The sequence below is a fragment of the Medicago sativa genome, chromosome 3 (genome assembly GCF_051527215.1).
Source record: "Medicago sativa cultivar Bolivia chromosome 3, Bolivia_mono, whole genome shotgun sequence".
NCBI lineage: Eukaryota > Viridiplantae > Streptophyta > Magnoliopsida > Fabales > Fabaceae > Medicago > Medicago sativa.
The window spans coordinates 54,909,060-54,920,800 of NC_140751.1; the positions used below are offsets into that span (position 1 = coordinate 54,909,060).

An 11,741-nucleotide genomic window follows, 5' to 3' on the forward strand; every position below is an offset into this window, starting at 1 on the left:
TCACTTTGTGAAGCATGTGAGCGTTACAAGTCTTTGTTGAGGAATTGTCCAAAGCATGGTTATGATAGTCAAATGCAAATCTATCTCTTTCGCCAAGGGCTTCAAGGTGAATCCAAGACTATGTTAGATGCAAGCTCAGGTGGAGCTCTTATGTTAAAAACTCCAGCTGATGCCGCGAAGATCATCAACGAAATGGCACTCAACTCCTGCAAATCGTCTCATAACCGAAATCCTTCACAACGGAAAGCCGGTATTCTTGAATTGGAGGCTAATGATGCGGTATTGGCACAAAATAAACTCCTCACTCAACAAATGGAGGCAATGCAAAAAGAAATGAGAGCCATGCCCAAGCAAATCCTAGAATCTCTCCACAAAGAAGGCGGAACATCACAAGTAAACGCTTGTGAGTTATGTACGGATGACCATCCAACCGATTTTTGTCCAGCACCTGGTTCATTTGAAGAAGAGGTCAAATTTGTAGGAAACCAACAACAAAGGCCAAACCAACAACAAGGGCAACAAGCCGGTAGCTCAAGTCAAGGCCAATATTCGGGTAATTCCAATCAAGGGAGATATCCGGGTAATTCCAACTTTCCAAGAGGGAACCAATATAGCCAACCATGGAGACCATCATCCAACTACCACTATCCACAATCAAATTACTACCAACAACCATATAACCACCAATACCAATATCCACCACAAAATAACCCACAATAACCAAATCGTTCTCAAAGCACCGATGAAACCTTGAATCAATTCATGCAAATGTCTTCGGCCAACCAAAAGAACACCGATGCGTCTATCAAAGGCCTTGAGACACAAGTCCGTTAATTGGCTCAACAAATGGCTCAAGGTAATCAAAAAGGAGGACCATTCACCGCCAATACTCAACAAAATCCAAAAGAGCATTGCATGGCTATTACAATAAGGAGTGGTAAGGTGATTAGTGAGGGGTTAGGTGATGTTATTGAGGTGGACAAGAAGGTTGTTGAAGATGTTGAAGAGGAAGATGAAGGGGTAGAGCTTGAAAAGGGAATAGAGTTAGAAAAGCCACAAGAAGAGATGGAGCAAAAGAATAAAGATGTGGTGAAAGAAAGAGGAAAGAAGAAAGAAGTTGAGAAGAAGGTGGCGGCTCAACACTTACCTTACCCACATGCTCCATCAAAGAAAAACAAAGTGCGACAATACTTAAGGTTTCTTGAACTCTTCAAGAAATTGCAAATTGACATTCCATTCTCGCAAGCCTTTGGAGCAAATGCCGGCTTATGCAAAATTCATGAAAGATATACTTTCCAAAAAGAGGAGAGTCGACAATGAAGAAACCATCCAACTCGATGCCAATTGTAATGCTATAATTCAAAGGAGGTTGCCCAAGAAAGAACAAGATCCGGGAAGAGTCACTCTACCGGTAGCTATCGGCACAACCAATGTAGGTAAAGCACTACTTGATCTTGGGTCAAGCATTAATCTCATGCCTTTGTCCGTTGCCAAAAGAGTTGGTGACCTTTGTATCAAGCTGACTAGGATGACTTTGCAATTGGCTGATAAATCCTTTGCAACACCACTAGGAATGGCCAAAGATGTTCTTGTAAAAGTGGACAAATTTGTATTTGGGCTTTGTGGTGATGGATGTCGAGGAAGATGAGGATGTGCCTCTACTAATGGGAAGGAATTTCATGCAAACGGCCCGGATGATGATTGACCTCGATGATGATATCAAGAAGGTTAAAGTTAATGATGAAGAGGTTACCTTTAACATCCGTGAAGCCTTGAAGCACTCGAAAGACAAGGGTGCATGCTTTAAAATGGATGCAACCGAAGAAGTCATCTTGACCACTCGGAAGCAATTGCATAACCGAACACCCCTTGAAAGTGCTTTGATGGACACACTCAATGCCATAGATGAAGATGAAGCAAGAGAAATTAAAGAGTGTTTGAAGGAGCTAGATTCCTTGAAGGAGATTCGCCCTCATCAAGCTATACAAGAAGAATTGAAAGAGGAATCTAAGGAAGAAGCAAAAGTTGATGACACCAAGGTAGAGTTAAAAGTTCTACCATCACATTTGAAATATGTATTCTTAGAGAATGATGGTACCAAACCGGTGGTCATTAGTTGCTCCTTGTCCATCAATGATGAAACAAAGTTGGTGGAAATCCTCAAGTCCAACAAAGAAGCGATAGGGTGGAAGTTATCCGACTTAAAAGGGATAAGTCCATCTTATTGCATGCACAAGATAATGATGGAAGAAAACTTTAAACCGATAGCACAACCGCAACGCCGCTTGAACCCAAACATGAAAGAGGTGGTACGCAAGGAAGTGGTAAAGTTACTTGAAGCCGACATGATCTATCCAATCTCGGATAGTGCTTGGGTAAGCTAGGTTCAAGTAGTTCCCAAGAAAGGAGGGATGACGACGATCACAAATGAGAAAAATGAGTTGATCCCAACTAGAACCGTCACCGGGTGGAGAATGTGTATTGACTATAGAAGACTTAATCAAGCTACAAGAAAGGATCACTTTCCATTGCCCTTCATGGACCAAATTCTTGAAAGACTCTCCGGTCAATCCTTCTATTGCTTTCTTGATGGTTACTCCGGTTACAATCAAATCGCCGTGAACCCGGAAGATCATGATAAGACGGCCTTCACTTGCCCCTTTGGTATTTTTGCTTATCGAAGAATGCCTTTTGGCTTGTGTAATGCACCCGCAACTTTCCAAAGGTGTGTTCAAGCCATCTTCTTCGATTTAATTGGTAAGTATATGGAGGTGTTCATGGATGATTTCTCAGTTTTTGGATCATCATTTGATTCGTGTTTAAAGAGCTTGGACACCGTGCTGAAGCGGTGCATTGAGACTAGCTTGGTGCTCAATTGGGAGAAATGTCATTTCATGGTTACCGAGGGCATTGTCCTTGGTCACAAGATTTCTTCAAGGGGTATCGAGGTAGACCAAGCCAAGGTAGATGTCATTGGAAAGCTTCCACCAGCTGTCAATGTCAAAGGTGTTCGTAGTTTTCTTGGCCATACCGAGTTTTACCGGAGATTCATCAAAGATTTTTAAAAGATAGCAAAGCCAATGAGCAATTTGCTCAATAAAGATAAGTCTTTTATTTTTGATAATGATTGTCATTTTGCATTTGAAACTTTGAAAGAGAGGTTGACCACCGCACCAATAATCACAGCTCCTAATTAGGACTTAAATTTTGAATTAATGTGTGATGCAAGTGATTATGCTGTTGGTGCGATATTAGGTCAACGTAAGAACAAATTTTTTCATGATATTCGCTATGCAAGTAAAGTTTTAAATGAGGCATAAATCAATTATGCCACCACTGAGAAAGAATTAATTGCAATAGTGTATGCAATGGAGAAATTTCGTTCTTACCTTGTAGGTTCCAAGATTGTTGTCTATACTGATCATGCAGCTATCAAGTATCTCCTCACTAAGTCTGATTCAAAGCCAAGGCTCATCCGATGGATGTTGTTGCTACAAGAGTTTGACTTAGAGATCAAAGACAAGAAAGGGACAGAGAATCTTGTGGCTGACCACCTATCAAGGTTGACAAACAATGAAGTGACAAAGAATGAACCGAAAGTTCTTGAAGAATTTCCCGATGAAAAGTTGCTTGCAATCAAAGTGAGACCTTGGTTTGCCGACATGGTGAACTACAAAGCAACCGAGTTCGTTCCCGAAGATTATACATGGCAACAACGCAAGAAGTTCCTACATGAAGCTAATCATTATGTATGGGATGCGCCATACTTGTTTAAAATTGGAGCGGACAATCTCTTGCGTAGGTGTGTTGATGATGATGAGGCAAAGAAGATCCTATGGCAATGTCACAATTCACCCTATGGAGGTCACTTCAATGGGGAAAGAACCGCCACAAAGGTGCTTCAATCCGGTTTCTATTGGCCAACTCTATTCAAAGATGCCAATACACATTTCAAGCATTGTGATGAATGTCAAAGAACAAGATCAATGTAAAAGAGAAATGAGATGCCTCTACAAAGCATCCTTGATGTAGAATTGTTCGATTGCTGGGGTATAGACTTTGTTGGCCCTTTTCCTTCATCATACTCCAATGAATACATCTTGGTAGCTGTTGATTATGTCTCAAAGTGGGTGGAAGCCGTTGCATCGCCTAAAGCCGATAGCAAGATGGTAGTGAAGTTTCTAAAGAAGAATATATTCACCCGATTTGGTACACCAAGAGTTCTCATTAGTGATGGAGGATCACACTTTTGCAACACACAACTTGCCAAAGCCTTAGATCATTATGGAGTCAAGCACAAGGTGTCATCACCGTATCATCCTCAAACAAATGGTCAAGCTGAAGTTTCCAACCGGGAGTTCAAAAGAATATTTGAGAAGACGGTCTCAGCATCTCGGAAGGATTGGTCGGCAAAACTTGATGAAGCTTTGTGGGCATATAGGACAGCATACAAGTCTCCTATAGGTCTCACTCCCTTTCAAATGGTCTATGGCAAGTCATGTCACTTACCGGTCGAGCTCGAACACAAAGCATTTTGGGCACTCAAGATCCTAAATTTTGATCAAGAGAAGGCCGGTGAAAAGCGTAAATCTCAAATGCATGAGCTTGAAGAAATGAGAAATCAAGTTTATGAATCTTCAAAGCTATACAAAGAAAAGGTCAAGAAATACCATGATAAGAAGATCATCTAGAGACAATTCATGCCTGGACAAATGGTGTTGCTATTCAATTCGAGGCTAAGACTTTTTCCAGGAAAATTGAAGTCTAAATGGTTCGGACCTTTCATGGTTAAAGAGGTGAAACCATATGGAGCTGTTGAACTAGAGGATCCAGTTACAAAAGCTAGCTGGACAGTGAATGGGCAGAGACTTAAGCCCTATTTTGGTGGTGAAATTGATCGGAGTTTGTTGACGATTTCACTAATTGAACCATGATTTCTTTCAGATAAAGGCGTCGAGCTCATGACGTAAAACAAACGCTTGCTGGGAGGCAACCCCAGTTTTGTAAGTATTTTTATGTTTTATTGCATGTAGGAATTAGATCTTGAGCAATGCAAAGTCAAAACAAAAAGCAATCTTTGAGACAAATTTGTGGAAATCTCGCTTGAAGCGAAGTTCATCTCGCTTACGCGAGATTTGGTTAATTTTGAATTTAGTTACGACATTGATCTCGCGCAAGCGAGGGATATCTCGCGTAAGCGAGGTGAGTTAAAACGGTTCCCAATGCCATAACTCCCCTTAACCACACCACCATCCACTCATTTTTTTTTCGGTTTCCAACTCTTTCTCTCCACTTTCTCTAAACTTCCTCTCTTCACTTACAATAACCCTAAAACTTCATCTACAACATTCCAAGTCAGACCAAAATCATCATCATTTGCATACTTCTAACAGGTTTGATTTACCATTCTGCATCTTGTTTTAATTTGATAGAAAATCATGATGTTTGCATTTGTAGAAATGGTTAGGGATGGGATTAGATAACTTGTGTTGTTAGAGACTTTGTTCAAATAGGATTGTAGTGTTCAGAAAGGAAATCGAATCACTGTACCAATGCCATGAACATTCTCTTTTGAGAGATACACCCATTTTGAAACTTTAGAGAAATTAGGGTTTTTGATTAATTTGGCAAATAGTGTGATTTTGTGTCCTTTCTCTGTCACTACAATGTTTTCTAGTAATTAGGGTTCATTGTTTTGTTGGAAATTGATGAGTTGGTTGTGTTATGCTGGAAATGGTGTGAAATTCGCAGGGACAGAAGAATCTCGCGGAAGCGAGCCTTCATGAATAAATCTCGCCTAAGCGAGCATTCATCAGAAAATCTGAAAAAATTTCGCTTCAAATCTCGCTTAAGCGAGGCTCAAGCAAGATTGTTTTGTCCCTCTGTAATTGTTTTAAATTCTATCTGCCTTAACCCATTTGATTCCATACTTGTGCTGATCATTGTTTCTATACTCCAAAGAGTCTTCCTCCTATGTCAACATTCTATATCCTCTTTTTTTTTTTTTTTTTTTAATAAAAGATGCTTATGGCATTTCAATTATAATAATAGTGTTGATACAATCGGAAACATCAAAATGAATTGTGAGATTAGCTGACAACGTGGCCTCGACGGCAGGAAATAATTAATATCCTATTATGTATTAATATTAATATTAATTAACATACATTTTAAAAATGCTTACATGTCAGCATTACACTCTCCCTAAGAAATAATTAATTCCCCGGAAACAAAAACTGATTTTTGAATAATGCAATAAATTAATTAAAAATAGACTTATCACATTCCCTTTTTAATAGAAAAATCATAAATTACCAAACATTACTTTGAAAAACATATTTTAATAATCATCATTTTACCAAAAAAACGATCAAACTGTAAGATTTTTTTTTTGAAGAATATAAATATTTGATTGAATTTATTTAGTAAAATACAAGAAACCAAACTAATTTATTTAACAAATTAACATAGACCCAGCCTCTTTAATAAACAAGTAAAGTCTCAACCAGAAAAACTGCTCTAGTACAAAATTGTAACGTGATGCTGTAACGACAAATTCTAATCCACTTAAAGATAAGATAAAATCATAGCCACACGTAAGTTTGTTCATTTTAAGATCCAAATCTGAAATCTTATTAGAAGGATGGAATCACATGAAAGCAACAAGTAGAAGATTAATAACCATAAAGTTTGCACTAAAAAGCATGAGTACATAAAAAGTTTGCTCAAATATGAATTTTGTTTCCAATTTTTCAGTCCCTATAACTTTTATAGCTTATGGAAATTATAGCTCAAATATATGTTTTGTGCATACTATGAAAACGGCTTATGATATGTCCAAAAGCAGTTTTCAGCTTATTTCCTTAAACTCTTGAGAACATATTAAAATTCATTTTTAGTTTATATGAAAAGGGAAAGGCTAATAGGGCACATGTTAATGCACCAAAAATAGAAATTATATATAGAAAATTGTGCCAATTTATTTCATAAAAATATTTTTTTTTCTCAATACATGACACATTAATTAACCAGGACCAAAATAAAAATTTTCCAAAATTTAATGGGACAAACAAATATTACAAGAACAAAGACATATTTAAGTCTAAACTTTCTATTTTGAGTTCAATCAATCAACTTTGTTCTATATATTTAAACATCATGCAACAAAGTTACTTTCACAAAACAGTTTCAACAGACAAACAAACAGAAGAAGTGAGAATTGTTGACTAAAGTTGAAAATCATGACATAAATAGTACTAATATAAAAGTTGTATAGCAAAAGTGCAACAAAAATTAATAAAACTATGTAGAAACTTGATTATTTGATGGGGACCTTATATAGGAATCCCACTCATGTTTTATCACACTTGATGATATATAAATCAAACTGAATCTCACTTACAATTTTTGACCAAAGTTTACATATACCATAAAAATAAAAAAGGTGGCAAAATCAAACACCTTTGGCTAAAAGAAACAAGAAATTCCAAAATTAACAATTACTCTATCATTCATCAAACAAACTAAAGCAACGACGCAACATGCCTCGCCGGAGATGTACTATTACACTATCATGGAATAAATCTTCCTTAGTCTATCCCGCGATATGATTTTACACCTCAATTGACTTCCATGAAAGTAATCTAAATCTTGAAAACTGAAAAAAGGACCGAAAAAACGGGGAAAAAACCACGCGTTACACAAAATCACTTGTAACTGCTTTGTTTGTTTTTGAATATGTATACTTCAAATGAAAGAACACCGTTAGCTATTATATGCCAAATTTCCTTGTGAGCCGATATATCTCTCAAAGTGATGGAGATGTATGAATTCACAATACCTCATTACTTGTAACCAGTTTTCCATTGATCTACTGCTACCATTACATATCCAAATTACATATCTCCTAAGCAGCAATGCCTGAAACAAGCGAATTTAATAAAAGAAAATGAGTAACATGCGATAAAATTGGGATTGGTAAATACATTTCTTATGAATGTCTAATCATATTTCAGTATCAAGTCATATTGTGAATTTTTTTAAGAATGTGGTAAGATAATGATTGGATCTCTAAGAGACCTATTTACTTTGATCGTGTTTAGTTAGTTATTAAACTCAAACTTGATTATGAACATCACAAGAACATATATGCTAAACAGATAACTGTTTTGCAATATAATAGGCAATATGATAATCATTAATCAACAAGGTCATTCATGATAATGCGTAATGATTAAATAGGATCATATAAATTGCAATACGTTGTAAGAGAAAAGATAGACAGAAAAGTAATCTCTCCGCCCCTTATTCATGGTAACACAACATTTCACATTCATCATGGGAGAGATTGTCCACATTTAAGCATCTTTCAAGTTAATATAAACTAACGAATAAAATCATATTAAAAGATAATCAAAATGAAAATAATCAAGAGCCTACGCATGATTATAGTAAGTTGAAAGCAATAATTCTACTTGCATTCCAGTAAATATTCATGAGAAAGCTAACAAGAATCTGAAGATAAAAAAATTAGAAGATATGCATAATAGAAGTCAGGAAACAAGTACTACGGTATAAGATATGAAGCACTAACATAAACAGCGACACCAAACATGATAGTGACACTGATAGTCTGATACATAGACACGTGTAATAATTTAACAAAATGGAAGTGAATGGATGTAACCACATATTTTGGCGTCGTGTAAGTGTAGGATACCAACAAGTATTTTAGAGAGTAATTGAATGTAAACACATATGTTGGCGTTGTGTCAGTGTCGAACACTGACAAGCTTTAGACAACAGACATGCCTTCAATCGGAAGTATCTATGCTACATAGCCTATAAAAAAATTAACAAAGCTTCGAATGCGCCTTTATCATTATCAATATATCACAATTCAAGATACGCTGATCTTAAAGACAAATGTAAAAGTAAACTAGTAAAATACAGATTCTCTTTTCAAGTTCATTCAGAATAATTCATATTCTGAAACATAAAAACCACCATAGAAAATCGACAAAAACTTAATGACAAAAATCTGATATGTAGCGAAATATCTAACCTCTATTAGGTTGTCTACTAGCAACATTGTAGCTTCCAATATAACCCTCGGAAGTCTTCACAGGATCATCAGATGCAATACCACCAAGACCATAACTGAATGAGCCAGAACCATCTATCTCAGAAGTAGCAGACCTCCAAGCAGAGTCATTGTAAACCGAACCGCTGCCACTGCGGTATAAGTCACCATAGGATCCATCATAACCACCAGCTGATGCATTAAATGTAGAGGATGGATTCGCAACTGCATTGCTGTTTCTTCCATACCCTGCTCCCCCTAATCCAAAGCTGCTATCTCCACCTTCATAAACATTATTCCCAGTAGCATAGCCAGAAGCAGCGCCTCCACCTTGACCCTGAATAGCTGCACCCCAGTTAGTGCCGCTATTTCCAATTGAAACACCGAAAGCTCCACCTCCAGTTCCCAAGAACGCACCAGGGCTAACCGGGTTATTAGCATTGCTCAGTCCCCCATTTCCCCAAACATTCCTAGAAGTCGAGTTCATAAGAGAATCACCTCGCCCATTGCCTCCGTTATAGCCTATCGGAGTAGCATATCTGCTCGAGTTTCCACTATAGAAAGGACTAAATATCCGACCATACCCTAAATTGTTCCCAAAGTTAGAGTTTCCTCCAAAGTTTGGGCTCAATCCTGACTCCAAGTTCATACCCATTCCATAACCGGTGTTACCAAAGGGAGTAAAACCAGTTCTACCACCAGTAAGTGGACTAAACCTACCATCCATTCTGACTCCAAATCCTCCTATTGGACTCATACTATAACCTTGACCATAATTGTTTAGGTAGCTACTAGCCCTACTGTTCAAACTATAGTTGTTATATCCTATCAAGGGGCTACGGGTGGGACCAGGGGAAAGTTCTTTTGGAACTGCTCTCTTGACTTCAACCATCTTTCCATTGAGTTCATGAAAAGTTTTGTAGAGAACTCTATCCACCGCTTCTTCAGAATCATATGTGATGAATCCAAAACCTCTTGGCCTCTGTGTATTGTGATCATACATAACTACAACATCAGTAATTGTACCAAACTGATCAAAATACATCTTGAAATCACTTTCGGTGATCGTTGATGGCAAGCCTCCAACAAAAATCTTCTTTGTACGTCCAGGACCAGGCGATCCTTGTACACTACCAGTCTGTCTGTTTATATTCTGCTGATCGTCCCTAGGAACAGCTTTCTTTGCTTCAACCTAAAAATTCAACAGGATATCAATCAAAAATCTGCAAGGCATTTCAGTTTCTTATAAAATAAACAGAAAAAAGTCAAATCTGATCCAATGTACATCGAAAATCAAGTATTATCAAAGTTGTTAGACTTCAATACTATAGAGTCAAAAGTGAAAACGATAATTCGATTACCAGCAAAAGTATCAAATCAAAGACTCAATTGCTGCAAAGGGAAACAAATAGTATCAACAAAATGCCAAACATAAGTCTACAAATAAAGCAACTTACTGTGCGGCCATCAATTATGTGCTTATCGATAATGACTCTCTCAGCAACGGCCGGATCAGAAAAGACAACAAAACCAAAACCACGAGCACGTCCTGTTGCGCGATCTCGCATGATCACAGCCTCAATTACATCCCCATATGTTGCAAAATACTCTTTGAGACGTTCCTCGTCAGTGTCCCAAGATATTCCTCCAATGAAGAGCTTTCCGAGATCCGATTCCATCTGTGTCAATTACCAATCATAACAAGTTATTAACCAACAATTACTAAATTCGATATCGAGATTCAACAAAAACTCATAATTCTCATCTCTAACCAAACCAAATAACCAAAAACAAATCAGAAATCATTAAACACATCGAAATCAATCAATGATGATCATAATTCCAGTTAAGGAATCAATCTAAGATTCCAAATGCATCATAACCAACATCAATCTACACAAAATTCAATCTTTTCAAAAACAAAAGCATCTGAAACCGATCAGAAAATGCACATCAAAAGAATCTAAGAAACAAAAACAAACCTTATCTGAAAATTCAGACACAACCCAGTTGTTGCTTCGATCAAACAAGAAGTGGGTTTTGTCAAATTCGATCTAAGAGCATCGGATCTTCCCAGCATCAATCAAAAGAACTAATCTCATCACAAAAACAAAAAAACCAAAAAATTAACTAGATCAGAAAAAATTTCAAAAATTCAGAAACTTTACAAGAGATCGATGAGAATTGAAACAAACCCAGATGAGAAAATTTACCATATGAAGATTTAGATGTAGAAAAAATAATGGGCATGTGCAAAAAAAAAAAACCAAACAAAAATGTTTCAATGAAAATTTGGAATGAAAACAGAGGATGTGTTTTTCATCCTCTTATGTTTTATGCTTATGTTTGTGTCTCTCTCTCTCTCTCTTGCTTTGCTTTTCTATCTCTTTCTTCTTCTTTGGTTATTCCACTCACTACCTTAATTTAAATGAGAAAAGAAAAGGAATTTGTAACTAACATGAGGAGAGGCAAATAGATAGATACATAATATATAAATAGAGATATATAGAGAGAGACTATAAATCTTCTGGTGCAAGAATATTTGGAGGAGCCACCATTTGACAGCATATAATGATATTTATGATTTTGAAAGAAAAATATGCTAATAAAATATTAGATTTTGAAAATAATTAAAATTAGGTTTAATGACAAAATTTTT

At 36.8% G+C, this 11,741-nt stretch overlaps 1 protein-coding gene across 1 annotated transcript; it reads right to left on the reverse strand.

Moving 5' to 3' along the window:
- Nucleotides 1-7,293: 7,293 nt before the first annotated feature.
- Nucleotides 7,294-11,482, reverse strand: LOC146938433 (heterogeneous nuclear ribonucleoprotein 1-like). Its single transcript, XM_085752390.1, has 5 exons — nucleotides 11,296-11,482; nucleotides 11,065-11,174; nucleotides 10,540-10,761; nucleotides 9,065-10,274; nucleotides 7,294-7,920 (listed from the first exon to the last, which is right to left on the reverse strand). Exons 3-5 carry the CDS (start codon nucleotides 10,759-10,761, stop codon nucleotides 7,907-7,909), a joined length of 1,446 nt encoding a protein of 481 aa, XP_085608516.1. The 5' UTR covers nucleotides 11,065-11,174; nucleotides 11,296-11,482; the 3' UTR covers nucleotides 7,294-7,906.
- Between the last annotated feature and the right edge of the window lie 259 nt (nucleotides 11,483-11,741).

Excerpts from the sequence above, each read along its gene's own strand:
- LOC146938433 (XM_085752390.1), bottom strand. The coding sequence starts at position 10,761 with ATGGAATCGGATCTCGGAAAGCTCTTCATTGGAGGAATATCTTGGGAC. Across the intron at positions 10,275-10,539 it reads ACATAATTGATGGCCGCACA|GTTGAAGCAAAGAAAGCTGT; the intron begins GTAAGTTGCTTT and ends TTGAATTTTTAG.